This window comes from Scophthalmus maximus, chromosome 9 (assembly GCF_022379125.1).
Source record: "Scophthalmus maximus strain ysfricsl-2021 chromosome 9, ASM2237912v1, whole genome shotgun sequence".
NCBI lineage: Eukaryota > Metazoa > Chordata > Actinopteri > Pleuronectiformes > Scophthalmidae > Scophthalmus > Scophthalmus maximus.
In genome coordinates this window covers 1,302,085-1,322,315 of record NC_061523.1, presented here as the reverse complement: position 1 = coordinate 1,322,315, position 20,231 = coordinate 1,302,085, and the positions used below count along the sequence as shown (strand labels likewise).

Genomic DNA, 20,231 nt, shown 5'->3' with positions numbered 1-20,231 from the left:
CTCCCAATAGTTTCCTCCTGTGACGCTTGAAGGAGGCCATTCTGGTGATTTAGAAGGGGGGGTGTTTGTATTGGAGAGACGCAGTTTGGGTGCTGGGGTGCAGAAGGAGACTGTGTGTGTGTATGTGTGTGTGTGTGACTGCTCTGTCGCCCCTCCAGACTCCCACTGTCGCTGCCCCCTTCGCCCCCCCCCCCCCTCTCTCTCTCCCTCTCTCTCTCTCTCTCTGTCTCACTAACTCTCACACACACACTCACGCACACTCGGAGAAAGCTGCGCCTTTTCTTCGCCCAGACATTCACTCTCGCTCATTCGCGGAGGCGCACGGCGCACACGCAGGAGGCGACAGGCATATGACGATATATGCAAAAGCCACAAGGAAGGCGCCGTGATTTGATTGCGCATTCTGTGCTCGTACAAAAGGAGAACATCTGAAGTTTCGTCGTGTATCTATATATCTATTTATTTATTTATTTATCTATGTTTTTGCGGTCTTTTTTTGGAGTCGAAGTGAGCAGGGGCAGCAGCAGCAGCGGAGGATTGATTCAACATGCCAGATTTCTGAGAGGACATCTACCCCTGTAGCCCCGGCCCGGTTTTATTCCCCCATGGAAGTAAGCGCCAGAGTGTGCGCAAAGAAGATGGGGGCAAAAATGGTCCAAGCCAAAGGAAATATTTTCTCTCCGGCACTGCTCCAGCTATTGCTTTTGGTCGCGCTCATACACGGAGCCGCTGGCAAGACTTTGAAATATAAAGTTTTCGAGGAGCAGAAAGTGGGCACGGTTATTGCGCGGTTGCGGGAGGATGTCGCCGGGGTTTTGTCCAAACTACCGAGTTCGCTGAACTTTCGGTTCCGCGCGATGCAACGGGGGAGCACGCCGCTCTTGTCTGTCCGGGAGGAGGACGGGGAGATCAGCATTGGCACCAAGATCGACCGCGAGAAGCTCTGTGAGAAAAACTTGAACTGCTCGATTGAATTCGACGTGGTCACGCTGCCGACAGAATACCTGCAGCTGTTCCATGTGGAGGTGGAAGTGCTGGATATCAACGACAACTCCCCGCACTTCTCCCGCGCCATTGTCCCCATTGAGATTTCCGAGAGCGCATCCGTGGGGACGCGAGTCCCGCTGGATGGCGCAGTGGACGCAGATGTCGGAGACAATTCCCTGCACACTTACACTCTGACACCCAATAACTTCTTTAAGATCGATGTGAGGACCAGGACGGACGGGGCCAAGTACGCGGAGCTGGTGGTGATGAGGGAGCTGGACCGGGAGGTCCTGTCCAGCTACCAGCTGCAGCTCACAGCCTCGGACAACGGTGTGCCCCCCAAGTCTGGCTCCACTTTGCTCAAAATCATCATTTCCGATTCCAATGACAACAGCCCGGCCTTTGATGAGCAGGCCTACATCATCAATTTGCTGGAGAACTCTCCCCTCGGGACTCTAATCATTGATTTGAACGCCACAGATCCAGATGAGGGCACTAATGGGAAAATAGTCTACTCGTTCAGCAGCCACGTTTCTCCGAAGATCTTGGAAACATTTAAGATAAACCCAGAAACTGGCCACATCACTCTTATTAAGAAAGTTGACTTTGAAACCACAGCTTCCTATGAGCTGGATGTGCAGGCTCAGGACATGGGCCCAAACTCCATCCCTGGACTTTGTAAAATTGTGGTGAAAGTGGTGGATGTAAATGACAACAAACCAGAGATAAACATCAACCTGATGACGCCTGGCAAAGAAGAAGTGGCCTATATTTCCGAGGGGGCGCCCGTGGACACCTTCATAGCTCTGGTGCGTGTTGATGACAGCGACGCAGGCCTCAACGGTGAGGTGGTGTGCAGGCTTCACGGCCACGGCCACTTCAGACTCCAGAAGACCCACGAGAAGAACTACATGATCCTCACCAACATCTCGTTGGACAGGGAGAAGAGGTCAGAGTACAGTCTGACGGTCATAGCTGAGGACAGGGGTTCTCCCAGCCTCTCCACCATCAAACATTTCACTGTTCAGGTGCTGGACGAAAATGACAACCCCCCACGCTTTGAGAAGAGCCACTATGAGGTATTTAAATCAGAAAACAACTCCCCGGGAGCCTATCTGATGACTGTGGTGGCCTCAGATCCAGATCTGGGAACCAATGGCCAGGTCACCTACAACATCATAGACGCCGTGGTCCAAGGGAGCCCCATCTCCACCTACGTCACCATTGATCCCTCTAATGGCGCCATCTATGCCTTGCGCAGCTTTGACCACGAAGACGTCAGCCGGGTGGCTTTCATCATCCAGGCACGCGATGGCGGAAACCCGTCACTGTCAGCAAACACCACTGTCCTTCTAACTGTTTTGGATGAAAACGACAACCCGCCTGTCATTCACTCGCCCCCCATCCAGAACCACACTGCTGAGCTTCTGGTGTGGAAGTATGCGTCTCCTGGTCAGCTGATAACTGCGCTCAAAGTCACAGACCGCGACGCTGGTGCCAATGGAGAGCTGAGCTGCGCCATCGTTGGAGGCAATGAGGACAGGCTGTTTGTCATGGATGCCCGGCGATGTGAGCTCAGAACCAATGCCACTCTGGAACAGGCTCCTCGGGACGTGATGGAGCTCAAGGTAGAAGTGCAAGACAGAGGCACCAGTCGGCTGTCCACAGGGGCCCTCCTCAGGCTCTCCCTGCAGGAGAACATGGACATCCTCCCCCCTCTCTACCCCACTGGCACCAGCCAAGCCTCACTGGATCTCTCCCTCATTGTCATCATCTCTCTGGGTGCCGTTTGTGCTCTCTTGCTCATCGTTATGGTGATGTTTGCCACCACCCGCTGCAGCCGCGAGAAGAAAGACCCCAGACACAACTACAACTGTCGTGTGGCAGAAAGCAGCTACCAGAACCACCCCAAAAAGCCCACCAGGCAGATCCACAAGGCAGACATCACCCTGGTCCCAACTGTCAACGGGACTCTGCCCGTCCGGGCACACCCGCGCTCGCCGTCAGCCTCCCCGACACCGGAGAGGGGCACCCTGGGGAGCAGACAGAGCCACCATAGCCGCCAGTCCCTCAGCAGCCTGGTCACCATCTCCTCCAATCATGTACCAGAGAATTTTGCCCTGGAGCTTGCCCACGCCACACCTCCTGTAGAGGTAAGACAAAAAGACTTCACTTTCTTTCACGCTAAAAACTGTAAATTTACAAAAAATAATTCAATCGTGCAGCTTTATTTGATTGTAATGCTTATGTATGCATCTTTTAAAACCAAAATATATACTATTTGTGATATTCCAGTCCAAAATGTATATACTCTGCAGCTTGTTATATTATATATTCAGTATTTGTTCTGAATTTGTTCCTTGCTCCCATATTCTGTTACCTCCAGCACGTTGTGTCATGTTTTTGTTGACCATCACATTCAGGAGCAAGTCACAAAGTCATGGCACCCCCACCACCCCATATACCCTTTCCCCCCAATACCCCACACACAACATTGTCTTGTGGCCTTGCTTGTTTGACTCCATTCATTTCCCCTCTTCATTTTTTTCTTTTTATTTTTGTCTTTACACCCCCTCCCCCCTCCCCTCTTTTTTTTTTTTTTTTTTTCGTTTCTCTTGGGATTGTAGCAAGTCTCACAGCTTCTGTCCATGCTCCATCAGGGCCAGTACCAGCCACGACCAAGCTTCAGAGGCAACAAATATACCAGGAGTTACAGGTAATGCACATGCAAAGTGATTTGAATGCCTTTCATTTCAGACTTGAGCAGAATTAAGATAAAGATATGCCTTTTTTTTTCTATACTGCTATAACAAAGTGACAAAATAATTCCACATGATTCCGTCTGTTGTCAGTACATTCACATAACCCTCTACATCCACATCACCAAGCTTTTTGGTTTAGAGTCAAACTGTATGCTCGGTGACATCACATTTGCATAATTTTATGTAAAACCCCTTCTGCAGCATGCTCTCTGCCTCTCCGTGCACCTTATTATCCATCAGTAGCATGACGACCCCGCAACCATTTGATTATATTTCTTGTCAATGATTAGCCAGCCCTCTGTGAGAAATTTATCAAATCTCTGTCCGTCTCTGTGCAGATATGCCTTGAATGAGATGGACAAGTTCAGTCTGAAGGACAGCGGCCGCGGGGACAGCGAGGCTGGGGACAGCGACTACGAGCCTGGCAGGGAGTCACCCATGGATAGGCTCCTTGGTGAGGGCTTTATTGAGATATATGCCCCTGATGGTCAGCACAGAACGCATGCAGGTACACCCCTGGCCACCAGCCCATCCATAACTCAACAAGCCTCCCTTCATATCCCATCACTTCCCTTCTGTCGCCTTATCGTCTGGTCGTGAATCCAAGTAATTTTTATGTAGAATTTCACTAAATCCTTTCCAAAGAACTTTCGTACTGAAGCCAATAAATTTCAAGGGAAAAGTTGGAGCAAAGCTGTAGGGGTTACACACACACACAACAGCTAGAGCTGTCTGCCAAGTACATTGTCAAAATATTGATTTGACCATTTGCTCCTGATAAGCTAATAGATTCACAATGTACAAGATCATTTGTAATTCATGTTTATGTCCATGCACAACATGTTCTTGAATCCTTAAATTATATTCAATTGTGCTAAACCAGTTCCTGGGGTTGCAAGCCCATCTAGTGGTTACCTGGTCAACAAAGGCTCGTGCCAGATGGTTGACACTTGACACATTGATGTGCTTGATATACAGTATTTTTGTAAGGACTCAATAAATAGTTGAAGTTACATCCCTCCCGTACTGTATGTAAGGGGGGGTTGGTTGCTGCAATCACTCAACCTGTCTCTCTATCCCTGAAGCCCTCCCTTTATAGCACCATGCAGCATAAGTGCGGGTGGGGACAGAGTTCACAGTTTTTATGTGCAGAATGCATTCCACAGTTCAGGCAATACTAGTATGAAGCTCCGGCAGTCTAAGTTACACAAATCAAGTGGATATCCACCACAGTCACAGTCTTATGAATACACAAATTCTGTCTTTGTGGCTCCCCAGACACGGAAGAAGTTTCATGTAAAGAGAAATTGACTTTGAAAGAAACACACTTGATATTACTCCGTGTTCTGAAGCCTTGTATTAGCTACAGCTGAACTTCAGCTGAACCACCTTCAAATGAGGACAGTGGATGTTTGTCTCCTATCCCTTGTGTTGGAAGGAATAACTACAGTCCCAGTTACTCATAACAAATGAGCGGTGTATTAAGATTTTCAAAAAATAATCCAATGTCACACTTTTAGTTACGTGGCTCTCTCATCTCTTAAAAACTGACATTAACTGGGTGCCATACACAAATCCACATCACTAGGGACAAATCTATTGCTGGGATCATGGAAATTCATAGTCAACGGGTCAGTCCAGGTTGACAAGTCGTGGGTTAAGACAAAGATATGATCTATTCATTTGCTGCCCATCAGCAAAGCAGTGTTTCAGTAGTTTTGGCATTGCCTCTTCTTTTTCTGCATTACAAGTCGGCTGCATGTGCATAGGCCCTGAAGGTTTGTCAGTGATACTGTACATAGTCAACCACTGAGTTTCATCTCACTGTCACCAATTTCCAGATCAGCTCAACTGATCCTCCCCCACCTCTTCCACCTCCTGCCACACTCCACGGAGTTTCCATTCTCTCCACAGTCGAGTTAACAAGGAAGAACTTGAACACTTGTTGAACAGTGATTGACCTGCTGACTTTGATACATCCCACCTATAGCTTCAGGCAGGTTTCACAGACCTGTTGCATTTTAAAAACATTCAGTCGCACACTCCAAAGTCCCCCTGTCTCTCAGCCTGACTTGGCAAGCGCCACGGAGGTTGCTAGATGCTGCGGCTTCTTTTGTCGAGAAGCTCCCACTTCTTTCCAGCCAGCCTCCCACACATCCATCATGCGACACTGCATTTGAGCTACGTCCCAATTAAAGTTGACCCAGACGGGCAGACAATCTCATTTCTAACACCCCCTCCCTCCCTTTTCTTTATAGCTTTGTGGAGGAGCTGTGCTTGTTAGTCACTCTCCTTTTCCCACCTTCAAGCCTTCACTTTCAGCCGTCCAGAACCGAAGCCCTCATGCTCCTCTGATGAAAAGGAGCAATTTAATTGCCATGTGACGAGCAGTTGCCATGGAGTCTGCTCCGAGTTGCGCTCGTGATTAGGCCCTAAAGAGCATAATTACATCTCAAAGCATACCGTTCTCATTCTGTACGTTCAGACCGCCTTACACCCCCGTGTCCATTGCAGCATAGATGATTTCGAAAACAGCGTTTAGTTGGCTGCAGTAATCACAGCTGGATATGGCAGTCCTCCTCACTGAGGTGTAGAAGGAGGTAGATCATCTAGAGGTAAAACTCGTACTGAAATTATTAAAGATATACGAAATACAAAATTCTCTGAAACAGTAACTCTTCTATACTCCTTATTTACTTACTTATGATTTTCTTTTTCAAAGAATAGTATGACAAACTTTTTTGTTCAAAACTACACCCACCAGACAAAGACCACATAAAGGTAATTGGCAAGTTGTGATAATATATTATAAAATTATATAGAATAGAAGAACAGGGTGGAGGGATAAAGTGCAAAGTGTGAATCCGCTTATTTATTCATATCAAAAGGTGTCTTTATGGCAAATAATGTCATGTTTGAAATTGAGGACACGTTTATGTATTTTGGAAGACGGTTTTTAAAACCAACAAAATGCGCAAGGTGCCCTAAGACCAGGGCCCGAGGCCCATCAGTGTCACAGATGGGAGTGGGTCTCTGATCGGCAGACGCTGATGGACAGATAGCCAGAGCGCTGAGAGCACTTTTTGTTCATGATAACCTGAAGATTGGTTAAAAATATCCTCACTGTCGGCCCTGACCCCATTCTTTGTGCATAATGAATGAGGAGAACACAAGTGTTGTCACACACAGGCAGCGGTGAAGGAAGACATATTCTTCACATGAAGACGGTTACTCCATTTTAAATAGGTTAAAGCAGCACCGCCTGTTTTCAGACTCGACTTTAACAGTCAAAGAGCGTGGTACAAGTGCTTTTACTCTGAAACAGTTGCTTTCTGCAGCTGTTTGAAAGATATGGGCACTTACCATGAAGGAGTGTCTAATGAAAGATGCCATTGAGTTGCATTATGGGAAGTTTATGAGCTTGAACTCAAAACTATGAATTCAAGTGTGTATATCTTAGCTTGCGCTGCTTCAATTTAGACCATCATTGTTCTGATCTGTCTCTTTACACGTCCACAACATTTATGGAACTGCAATATTAGATTGGTTTACTTAAAAAACGTAAAATACTTCCTCCTCGTTCTAGTCTAGATATCACCGCTAATCCCTGCTCAATAATAACACCGCCTTCTTGCTGCTTCTTATCACGGATAAAAGTAGAATTTGTTTTCTTTGGAATAAAAATGCCCATTAAGTGAAAGCTCTGAAATGACACATCATAAACAGCAAGTCATGTAGTAAAGTAAATCATATGGTAAGTCAGCTGAATTGACATAGGCAGGTTTCCAATTAATGTTTGCCTGACGGATTCTGGGGTTTTTTTTTAAACTCACATATCAGTTGGGTTAAATCTAACATTTTTATGCTTTCATGGGTGAGGCAGGGCAGCCAATCTGCTGCTGCCCCCGCACTGTTTTCTTTTCCCTTCCAGTGCGTTCAAATGCACTTTTCATCTGCTCTAAGATGTATTATAAATGTTCCTTTAATGTTAATGAGGGGATAATGAAGTCCCTCAATGGCACGACTGAAAAGCGCCACACTCCTTTAATGAAGGCTTTAAGTTGGCATATTTGATTTGTCTAATTTATTCTTCAGAGAATTTCTATTTGAAGATTTAATATTGAAAAGGGCGAGTTGAAAGGGAAAAATGCAGGGCTTTTAGAGGAGGAGGTATTTTGAATGGGTAATGGGCATTGATCGGCTTTGCTGAATTGTCTCTTCGTGGTGAAAACATGGGGAGGTAGCAGGCAGTGCTCCCGTGAAGAGCCTTTCAGACTAATTAGGGCAGATTTCCACCGTGTTGCCAGAGACAAGAGCACCTGAAGAGAGGCAGGCTGGCTGGAGAAAGACTCAACTGTCAGGAAGCTTCTTTATATCTCTTTGATTTTTTGAGATTCTATTTGCGGTTGTTTGCTTCACACACGAGAATGATAAGACGCTCTTAGTATCATCTACGGGATACATCCAATATGAACACTATGCGATCACACTATTAGATTTAATGTTAAACATACTCTTCAAATACTCAAGTCAACATTTCAAGAGAAACAAACTTCAAGCCTTGTCAAAGTTTTGAGCTTTTACAAAGTAGGTTTTGAATGACTTTGGAGAAGTTTCTCAGCCTATGAAGTAGAACTTTGCCTAGTAAGTCTGAAATTCTTGGTTTTAATTGGATAATGACTCATGTCCATTGGTTCCCACCTTTTTGGATTTCATTTTGGAATTCAAAGTGTTACCTGCTTACACACAGACACTCCTTTGCTCCAGGCGTGGATCATTTGGGATTTTGTGTTTTTCATCAGTGGAATTGAATATCGCTGGGTTTTAGTTTTGGTTGTTTTGACAAATCGAGACAGTTTGACAGACTCAACATTTCCATGTACAATGATTATGCTGTATGTGCAGCTCAGTATTCCTGATTACTCATGAGTGTTCCTGTCTTTCTCTCCAGCTATGAGGCTCTGCACAGAGGAGTGTCGTGTCCTGGGCCACTCAGATCAGTGCTGGATGCCCCCCCTGGCCTCCCCGGCCTCGTCCTCCTCCGACTACCGAAGCAACCTATACATCCCAGGGGAAGAAGCGCGCCAGGTGACGGACCACTCGCAGGAAAAGACCCCACAGCCCTGCACTGACACAGGGACCGCCCGCAACCAGAGCTTCTCCACCTTCGGCAAGGACCTGGGCGCTGAGGACGGGGGAGAAGAGGAGGGGGGAGAGGACGGTGGGGGTGAGGCCAGAGAGGAAGACCTGTGCGGGACCACGTCACTGTTGTCAGAGATGAGCAGTGTGTTCCAGAGGTTGCTACCCCAGGGGCTGGACTCCTACGTCCAGGTCAACGAGAAAGAGAAAGGGACCAGCCTGAGCGGGGTGGGTGTACCCATGACTGGATCTTTAGATCGCAGGAGGGGCCATCTGCCCGGCAAGCCGAGCCCCTCCGTCCACCAGCAGGGCGTGGCAGCCTGGGCTGCCAACACCCACTTTCAGAACCCAGGAAGCAGCATTGGCCCGTCTGGCCATCACCAGGGCGGCAGCTACCACACCTTGAAACCCAGCACCAAGCTCGGCTCCCAGAGCAGCAGCCACAAGGGCTCGCAGGCACCCAAGAACAGCCCTCAGAACAGCGGCCACCCCCCTAAACCCCACAGCAGCCCCCTGCTCACTGCACTGGTCAGCCCCACTCTGATGCAGCATTCCCCAGCCCCCGTGCCAGTACCAGTGCCACTCCCGGGACCCTCCTCCAAGTGGCTGCCTGCCATGGAGGAGATCCCCGAGAATTACGAGGAGGACGATTTCGACTCGGTGCTCGGCCACCTTCAGGGCAAACGCAGCGACAGCCGACACGAACTGGTGGACGCCAGCGAGCTGGTGGCTGAAATCAACAAACTCTTACAGGATGTCCGGCAGAGTTAGACTTCCTTTTTTTTGTTATACCCTCTTTATTTATTCATCACCCACAGACTGCTTCCTTTCACCTTCAGAATAAAAGTAAGGTACTTTGGGTGGAAAAAAAAGGATGTAAGAAAATAACTGAAGTGAGAAACAAAGACAGAAAAACTAGACCTGCAATTGTCGTTAAAGTTGCAATTCTAATGTAATAATTGTGTTTTGTGAATGCTAAATATCCAAAAAAAATTGTTTGTAATTGCTTGTTTTGGTACACAATGTACACTATGTGACTGGTATTTATCTTTGTATTTTAAAAATACATTTGTATACTTATATTTATAAAAGAAAGTGTATATAAACATAATCAGAAGTCTATTTTTATATTTTGAATGCATGTTGAGTACAAAAACATTGAATCCAGACTGAGATGCGATCGACATTCGATGTATTTAAATTGTCTTTTTGTATTGTGATTTTTATTTAGTTGTCACTATAATATGTATACATGGATATATTAATGAATTAATGGACACTTGTCTTTGTGGTCTGTTGTGGGGAAGGGGAGGGCACACAAATAAAAATAATACACAAACATTTCCCAGTCTGTGGTTTATATTTGAGTTTTTTTAATGTATGGAAGGTTCTACTATTGTATCTACTTAATAAATTACACAACGTGTACTTTGTTCCATATACAATAGTTTTATTATTTAATATTGAGCTGTTCCAAAGTAGATCTCACATATAAACTGCACTGTGCTGTGGATGCAAAGGAAACCAAGTGGGTCTCTGGATCTGCCTCAACAGGTAAAGTCTTCCCAGTTGTCCAGATTGTAGAGGTTTGAATTTCCTCTTCCTGATTCACTTGAGGGACATCGCTCTCGTGGTGAGACTGGTTTGAATGATAAGTCAATATAAATTAAGTTGTACACATGAAAGACAAAATTCCACTTCAAGTAAATAGTCTAATGTTACATCTTTGGTCAATATTTCAAAACAATGCCACTGAAGACAAAATGTTGGGTAGGGGAAGGATTGATTTACTTCCTTGTTCAGAAACTGTTCAATCAACAGAGAATTAATGACAATTTAGATCATGCAAACTCAAATTCTTGGAGGAAAGTAATGCATTCTGTCCAAAAGGGCAGAATCCCTTGAATTCACAAGACAAAAGATTCAAACTTGGATGTGTGGTTGCTGATGGGAGAGAAATGTGCTGTGGAAGCAGAAGGAAATAGCTGTGAGCGGTGGTGGTGGTTGGGGGGGGGGGGGGGGGGCTATGGAGACCCCTCCATCAACTACCATAAGAGCCAGATAATGGGTGACACCTAGAGGTTCACCATACGCGCTGTAGTGTAGACCAATGACTCTTACCACCACTAACAGCATGAAGCCTTGGGATGACTCCAGAGAGGGGAGAGGCTGAGCAGGCGACCTCATGGAGCCCCCTGGAGGAAAAACCACTACACTGCAGCTTTTTAAGAAAAATCATCAGAAGGGAAGAAAACATACGAAAATAATGTCAACAGAGGAAATCATCTTCGATTCCCTTATAAATACGGTGAGCATGTTAAAAAAGGTGTGAAAAATAATAATGATGAAAATACATACATGATAATCACATCATCACTATGAACCTATATAGTATGTGCAAGGTACATCTTACATCTTCTTGTTCACTTCATGTGCTCTATAAACATCAGATTTAGACTCATCTAATGTAAAGTAGGTGTGTTCACCGTGATGAACATTTGATGAATTTGAGTTTTGATGATGAGTTGTTCGTGACCTGAAATGTTCCCAAACGTTCCGGTTGCCTTGTTTTTCTATTTGTGGCAGTCAGGTTACACAAAACTGACTTGCCCAGCGTCTCCAGAAGATTCCGACTGACTCCGAATGCCTCGGCTCCCTGATTAGAATGAACCCACTTTCAGACGTGTGCGTGCTAAGCTGAAGGGCAATTGAATGTGTTGGTCGCATGTCTGAATAAGCACCCTGGTCACTTTAATGTTCCAGATCTTAATGTCAGAGCTGTAACATTCCTGTATACGTTTCACACGTCTGAATTAAATACCGTATTAAGGGCAGATTAGCACAAAGTGAACCATGCAGAGAGACAGAGAGGGTGGGGGGGTGTACATGTTCTGCCTCCTATAATCACCATATTCTCAGCTTTCATATTTTTCAAAATTTGTTTAATGAGATATGAAGTTAATTTTGGATTATTCTGATAAGATAAGTCTATAGAAACTTTCCATCAGGCAGTCAAAAGAGGCAGAACCCTTCTACAACCACTGTGATCATGTGACCAGTCATGTTTAATTCTCGCCAACTGCATGGATTAATAACTCAATAGCCAGAAAAAAATCCCCTGATGGCTGCTCCAGCACTGCATGACTGATGTGTGATAGAAAAACGTTGTGTGTATAGAAGCGCTGTGTGAATGGGTGTGTGAATGGGTGAATTTGACTTTTGGTGGTTGATAAGACTAGAACTCAGCATTGGCAGTGTCTTCAGTGCAGCCTACAACTACACAACTGTACAGTGGTCAAAATAAAAGGGATGGATAATAAACAGCTAACTTAACAAAAGCGGAGACATGACTTAAGCAGAGTAAATCAGAAAGTCCAGTAGTAATTGACGTACACATGTAAAATCCCCCCAAAAATAACAAAAAGTCAACAACCGATAAACCAAAAGAGAGAGGGGAGTTCGTCTTCATCAAGTCAAGAGTACTGGGGCAGAATCGTGAGTAGAATCAGTACGTCGTCATTCATTGGTTATTACCAGAGTACTCACCGCCCATAGGTCGGAGGCCGGACCGCACCCATCTTTAGACTGCCTTTGCTCTGATCTCATCGACACAACTGTTCACTTTCGTGACCGCAGTTGTTTTAGTGACAAAATCTGTCTACAGACATATTCACATCTGCCAGAGTTGTTCCAGCCGCCTGCATCACTATTGTCATGGATAAACTGGTACACAGTGTGTGTGCGTGTGTGCGTGTGTGTGTGCGTGTTGCTAACAAGCATTTGTGTTAAAAGTGTGTTACAAGTTAAAACAGACCGCCGTTAAGATTCCCGAAAATCACTAACAACATACATTGTATAATCACTCATACTGTACAGTACTGTGGTGGTTCGAATCCCTCTCTCCTGCATTTGGCCACAAGTTGTCATCAACATCAGCGGAGCGCTGTTGGTCTTCCTCTCCTTTGTCCTCCTCGCATCTTCCCTCTCTCTCTCTGACACTCTTCTTTTCCCACCAACCACGATTCATGTTTCCAGACAAAATCCCCCCGAAGCCCCTTTGTCCCCTGTTCTCTTGTTGGTAACGAGACCAAAAACACGCCGGTGGGCTTTCAGCTGAAATTACAATCCGCAATGTTTGGACACGTTCCATCCTCCTGTCTTCGACTGTGTTTTTTTAACCCTTTTGAAAACGGCGTTTTAGCGATTCAAAAAAAACATGCAGTTGGTGGAGAGGGAATGAGAAAAGGGTTCATGGGTTTCATGTGGTCAAAAATGATTGACAGTTTGCTCCACGGTGACTCGAGTTTGGACCAAAGCATGTTAGCAATTAAAAAAACCCAACTGTAATATAATGTACTTCATGGAGTGCGTGCGTGCATGCGTGCACATTTGTGTGTGTGTGTATGGTGGTGTGTGTGTTGCCATTATCAGTTTTGATGGACTCAGCAGCAGAGGCAGGATGGCAGCGAACAGCTGATTGATTAAATCCATTCATCTTGCCGAGGTGCCGAGACGTTCTGCTGTCGCAGGGGTTTTTGGGACACACTTGTTTTGTCTTCACTCCACCGTTGGCAGCTTTATGAGCAAAGGTTCTGCAGAGTGACATCACTAAAACCTAATTTCCTCATCTTGCCCCATAGTTCTGCACACGATTTATCATGAGGGGAATCGTGTCTTCTTCCGTTTGGGACACGCCGCAACAGGCGATCCAAGGCAGCAGAGCCTTATCAGAGGCGACATTGTGTTCTGAAGCAGTTTAATAGCTTTCTCTGCTCTGGCAGCGATGCAATTCTGGCATATTTGTTTGCTGTCAGCATAAATGCTTCAATGTAGATACATTTTAATATACTGCGACAAAAAAAATGTCATCGACGTATCGATTGCAGTGTGTATACATTTCTCCAGGTTCTCAGAAGAAAGAGGTTATCATGTCATCCTCGTCAATCGTCTGTCCCTGACTGGTGTGGCGTACCAGGTCACCAGGAAAGCGAGCGTCCTCAGCTCCTCAATTATTTGAATCCACTGATACAACTGGTTCCAAATCGCTTTTTGTCTCCAGGGTTAATTACTTACCGTTCATGTGTTCAATTTTATTTTCCCTCTGCACTCCTGTGAGAGAAGCGGGGGGGGAGGAGTAAATTAAGGAAACACAAAGCAAAGACTCAACCATAATGACCACAACTCAGAAGGGGCAGTGCAGTGAGCGATTGTGGAGAAAGCTTGTTTCTCCCGTTGTTGCTGTTGTGATTGTACTGCCCCTTTAAGAAGATGAAGTTACAGCGAAGCAGATACGTGTGCAAAATGAACCACATGCTGGCTTCATACGTGGCTGAGTTTGTTACCGTCCATCCATTATGGATCTGTGTTTCTGGGTGTTCACTGACAAATGTATGGAGTATCGCTTTTATTAATCCTCCATGTGGATTCTGTACATTTTCCAAAGTGATGGTGAGTACTGATGGCAAGACGAATTCAGGTCGCTGACAACATGTAACAACAAGATCCGGGGGCTGCTCTGGGACCAGACCTTACGAAGAATGTGACATTGACCCAGAGCTTCACGGTGTTCCAACCTCTGCTATATCACCCATTTCACTGGATAACATTAATGCCTCAATGTTTTTCTCTATATATGATAATTGCATTTGTAACTTTGAATAATGAATTACTAGTAAGAAGAGTTTTACATCGAAAAAAATACATTTTAAGAAAAATGAAATAAAAGGGGAACACACTGTTGCCAACGAATTCAACAACGTTTCACACAATGAAACCTTCAGGAGCGCTTTTAATTTAAGAATTAAATAGCTAATATGAGCCTTGTAAATGTACATGGTTGAGATGGTAAAACCATGGTGTGCGTCTGCCTCTGTCGAGGTGTCGCTCTGTTCACCAGCAACAAAGGGAGATATTTTCCCTTAGATTATGGCTGCAACTATAGTTGTTTGGTTGGTAATTGCATGACTGTGTGTGTGTGTGTGTGTGTGTGTGTGTGTGTGTGTGCGTTTGCATGTGTGTGTGAGGTGTACTCCCACTGTGGCTGTAAGCTTTCTATCACATTACACTGCCATGAGAAAGACACACACACACACACACACACAAACACACACACACACACACACAAACACACACTGCTGAGGAGGGCTGGCAGTGGTTAGATAAAGGGCCATCAGCTCAACAATAGCAGCTCTGTGTGTGTGTGTGTGTGTGTGTGTGTGATCTTGGTGCGCACGCTACGTGTGTGTCTATATCTTTTTGTGCTTTCCACTTTGAGCGGGAGTATTTTTGATTTCTCAATTGTATTGTGTAATGACACGTGTGAGTCATTTGTCACTAGTGTGTGTATGTGTGTGTTTGTGTCCAGTTGTGTACCTGCCTGTTTGTGATTAGTGTGTGTGTGTGTGTGTGTGTGAGTTTGTGTCCAATTGTGTACCTTCCTGTTTGTGATTAGTGTGTGTGTGTGTGTGTGTGTGTTTGTGTCCAGTTGTGTACCTGCCTGTTTGTGATTAGTGTGTGTGTGTGTGTGTGTGTGTGTGTGTGTGAGTTTGTGTCCAATTGTGTACCTTCCTGTTTGTGATTAGTGTGTGTGTGTGTGTGTGTGTGTGTTTGTGTCCAGTTGTGTACCTGCCTGTTTGTGATTAGTGTGTGTGTGTGTGTGTGTGTGTGTGTGTGTGTGTTTGTGTCCAATTGTGTACCTGCCTGTTTGTGATTAGTGTGTGTGTGTGTGTGTGTGAGAGAGAGAGCAGCAGTGAGTCAGCACATTGATGAAGTGTGTGCGTGAGTGTGTGACAAACAAAAGTCTTGAATTCCAGGGAAAAAAAGCCCTGAAGGGTTCCTTCAATAGACAGTTAAACAGCAATAACAACAGCAATGACAAAACTAATATATTTTAAATTAATATCTCTTTTTGCTCTAAAAATGATTAAAAAAAACAACAAAAACATTAAAGCATACAAGGGACAGAGATTCATTTTAATATTGGAAGATTTATGTATTTCTACTCCCAGAATTAAGTTGACCCGTCCATCCAACCAGCCCACGACCTCCACGGACAAAATCACTCCAATTCCTCTTTTCTCCAAACCCACAAGGTGCCACAGCTGCTGTGGCTGCTAGAGGGCGCTGGGACCAACACTTTAAAACATATTACTTGTGGGAGTTTGCTGAGACAATTTTTTCTACTCGGGTCATGTTTCAGGGGGTTCACTATGCTGTCAAGTGGCCCCTCTGGAGGGCGGTGTCGTTTGTGTGCTTTTTTCTGTGTTTGTTTCAGACAAATGAGGGCAATGGTGTTACACTCAGCTGTCCACACGGAAAGCAATGGACGTACAGTTTAAAAAGAAAGAAAGAAAGAAACATAAGTTCAAATCCTGACTCCCTCCACCAAACGTTAGATTAAAGGGGGTTACTTCGTATCAGCCTTTAAAGTCAACGTTGAGTAATTGGGTGTGCGTAGCTCTCACATGCATATCTGTACATAACGTAGCTTCCATCCAAGTCACAGCATCACACGCCCGTGAGGAGACATGAGGCACCGTAACCGGCCACGAAGCGTACGTTCCTCTGCGCAGCACTGCATCAACAGAGGCCCGACAAATCACAAAACAAACACTTCTCCCTGCCAGAGAGAAGCCACGAGTCATTCCGCTGAAAGGATGCCTTGCATATTAATAGAGAGTTCATCTGGCACTGTTCACCTGCCTGACACCTTCTATTAAGCTGTGTTTATGGGTGACATGAGCGAGTGCATGTGTGTGTGTGTGAGTGGGGGGGGGGGGGTCTGACCCCAGCATGGTGATGAGCAGTTGGTTGTTATAAAAAAAAGCACACAAAGAGAGGGAAAGGATGGCATGAAAAGAAGGTATTGCACACATGTCATTCCGCCTGTGTGTTTGTGTGGGTGGGTGTTATGAAGAAAGGTTTCCACTTTCACAAGTACACCCACTTATTCATCACCGTGTTATATATAGTCGTCGAATTTCACGTCTCGTTTGTGCCACAGTCCCTATCTGACAAGAGTGTGTGGACACCCTCCTTTCAAATCCAACGTTTTCCACCCACTAGGTGGAGCTCTTCCTTTTCCTGAGGAGCCTTCCCTCGGCCTCAGCTCCGTTCCTTCCCCCGTCGATGTGGCTGCCAGATCTCTGACTTAAGCATCGAATGAATCAGCGGCGGAATAACAAAAGGCTGGATATGATCCCTCGATATCTCCTCTTTCTTTAACTCTCGCCTGCTTTCCAACTGGCACCAGCATGTGTCTCATATCTGGCGTGCGTCTCTGCTCTGATTTAGCTGGATTACATTTACACCTGGTGTTAAAACGCATCCCCCTCTTAAATTTCTCTTCTCCTCCCCCCGCCAGAGCCTCGGCAGATTGTCGTGCACATCTGCTGTCATTTTCCCTTTTCACACCAACAACAATGCATAAACGATGAGTTGAACCATGATACACAGTCTGCACCGCCTCTGCTCCGGATCAAGTTGAGTCACACAGTTGCATAAGAAAACAGAGAGTAAGTTTTAGCACGCGCTGACACAATGTTGTTCCCATCTAAATACTTCCTCTATGGTATTAGAATTGTATTGGAGAGTTTTGTTAGTGAGGGTATGACATAATCAGATTTAAAAATGTATGAAAGGGTTAGGGTTATACATTTGTAGATGTCATCAGCTATAAGTCATGCAGCTTGAAAAGTCTGAAATCTTAATTACGCCCAACCACAACACATACAACCAGTGCTGACAAAAAAGACATTCAGGGTGAGCTGCAATTGGAAAGTCATTTTGTTGTAAAAGTTGCTTAATTATGTGATGTTATCGTGCAATTAAGACATTAGGTAAAGACGGGAAATAGATAATTTCGCCAAATACATTATGATTTGCAGTTTCCTGCTGACATTCAGAAATCTCAGTAAACATTTCAGGATTATTTCACATAGAATAGCATTTTGTGAATAATGCTGATTGCGAATTTACTCCGTTCTGATATCTATAACCACTGCTTAGTCATGTGAGGTTCTGGAAGGATGCAATTCAGTAGGGGTTCTGCAGCCATCCATCCATCCATCCGTCCATCCATCCATCCATCCATCCATCCCGCTTATCCTTTAAGGACCTCAGGGGGCTAGAGCAAATCTCAGCCGGAGAACCCAGAGAGAACCCTTACAGTCATGTAGAGAACATGCAAACTCCACACAGAAAGGGGGAGTTTGTATTCTTGTTGTGAAGGAACAGTGCTAACCATAGCACAACCATGCCGCCGACTTCTACAGCCGTCCCAAACTAAATAAAAATTATACAATTGTATAGATAAGATAAATAAGGCAATTTCATACAATTCAGTTTCATTTGTACAGCCCAAGAATCACAACATTCATTATCTGAAGGCACTTCACAAAGTGAGGTCGAGACCGCACAATATTACGGTTCCTGCCAGCCAGGGTCCCTGACACCACAAAATCTTGGTCTCCCTTCGCTCTATTTCAGCTGTTCTTCAGAAGTTCAGTGGTCAGGAAAATCATCGCAAACACGAATGCCAACGCAGCCAAGAGACAGCGGGCAGGTGTGAAGCTACAATGGAGAGTGCTTGATTAAAGCAGTTTTTATATTTTCCTTGCTTTCATCATTTTTACTGGCCAGGTGCAAGTTCACAAACGATCTGACTGCTGGAAAAAGTCCTCACCTTACAACTTTCATTTTCCCAGGGAATTGATGGCACGGGCCCATTTCGAATTGATCATGTGGTCACTGCACCTTAACCACCCACAAGAAGACAGGGAAAATGAGCGGAAAAGGGAATGGGCACACATGATTGGTTGTTTAAAATGAAGCCCCTGTACACCGACATTGTGACAGCATGGCAAGCTCATTTCCAGCTGTACGAGAACATCTACATTGACGAGAGGATGGTGGCGTCCAAGGCTCGGTCCCGTATGAAACAATACATGAAGGAAAAGCCAACTAAGTGGGGCTACACGTTGTTTGTTTTGGCTGACTCCTCTACAGCTTACACATGGAATTCTTTTGTGTATATGGTTAAGACTGGACAAGCAAAGGACTGAGTTATACCTCAATTATGGACCTTCTTCTATTCTCTCTGCTTGGTGGGGAATACAAACAGTTTGTGGACAATTTTTATTCCAGCCCTGCCTTCTTCCAGGATTTGGCCAAAAAAAACATTGGGTGTTGTGGCACCATAAGAAGGAGGTCAGAGAGGAGATGTGAGGTGGGTCAGGAAAGGCAGACAAAGTAAATATGTGCTCCACAGTACATGAGGCCTTCACTGGACAGACTGTGAGGAAAAAGGTGAAATAGGCTGGTGTGTGACAGACCAAAGACATTCCTGTACCAGACACTATAGTTGCCTACAATCAAAGCATGGGCGGTGTGGATCTATCAGATGCTTTGATTGGCTACTACAGTGTCCATCACAAATCAATGAAGTGGTACAAAACTAGAAGCAGCATTAGCAGAAGCACCACCACCACCACCACAATCCTGCATGCCGATGTTCTACGTAGGTGAACAAAAACAGAACAGGAAGTACTGCAGGATGTGCCATGATGCTGGCACCTCAAGAGTGAAAACCCCTGCATACTGCAGGTGTTGTATACTAAGTAGCGATGATGTGAAGATGTATTGAAGAGAAGTCCGCCGACACCGTCTTGATTGTATATAAAGGTTTATTACAAAAAGACCAGCATCGATTCAAGCCCAGCAGAGCTTGGAGAGTGTCTGGCCAAAAAGACAACCCTCCTGACTCTTCTTGGGGGTTATTTTTATAGGCCCATTGTTGGCTTGAGTAGGAACATCTGGTTTGAATCAAGGTATACTATGTGAGACGTGGAACTTAAAGGGTCAAGAAAAGGAGTGGTAAGGGTCCTCAAAAGGCCACTTGCATAACATTCCAAAGAAAGAGATGTAAACACATATTCCCCTCTCATTCCATATATGGACAAAAAGACACTACACAGGAAAAGCCAGGTTCCCCTGTGCCTCTCTACAAAGAAAAACTGCTTCATACTATGGCATGATGCCCAGGGACAGTGATGTGAAGTTTTGTATAAAGCTGTGTATATAGTTGCCTCCTGCCAATTAATCCTCAAGGAGGAGATCGTTATCATAAAGTATGATGTCAGAAAATGCCCCAAAAAGCACCAATTTTGCACCCCTAATTCAAAATGGCTGACTTCCTGTTGGTCAGAGATCATGGCTTACAGAGGCTTTTTTGTAGGTCCTGACAGGATACACTTGCCAACTTTCATAAATCTATATGAAAGTTAAAGGGGGGGCCATTGACCTTGAAATGTTGTAGGGGGCGCTATGGGGCCATTTTGACAGAAT

At 45.1% G+C, this 20,231-nt stretch overlaps 1 protein-coding gene across 3 annotated transcripts; it reads left to right on the top strand.

Moving 5' to 3' along the window:
- The first annotated feature begins 249 nt into the window (after positions 1-249).
- pcdh18b (protocadherin 18b) lies at positions 250-10,211 on the top strand. Of its 3 annotated transcripts, none has more exons than XM_035650345.2 (4): positions 250-3,140; positions 3,648-3,703; positions 4,088-4,257; positions 8,701-10,211. In XM_035650345.2, exons 1-4 carry the CDS (start codon positions 606-608, stop codon positions 9,657-9,659), a joined length of 3,720 nt encoding a protein of 1,239 aa, XP_035506238.1. In that variant the 5' UTR covers positions 250-605; the 3' UTR covers positions 9,660-10,211. The 3 variants fall into 3 exon arrangements, with proteins under 3 accessions (XP_035506238.1, XP_035506239.1, XP_035506237.1); XM_035650346.2 differs by having other exon boundaries at positions 3,615-3,703; positions 4,088-4,203; XM_035650344.2 differs by having other exon boundaries at positions 3,615-3,703.
- Positions 10,212-20,231: the final 10,020 nt, after the last annotated feature.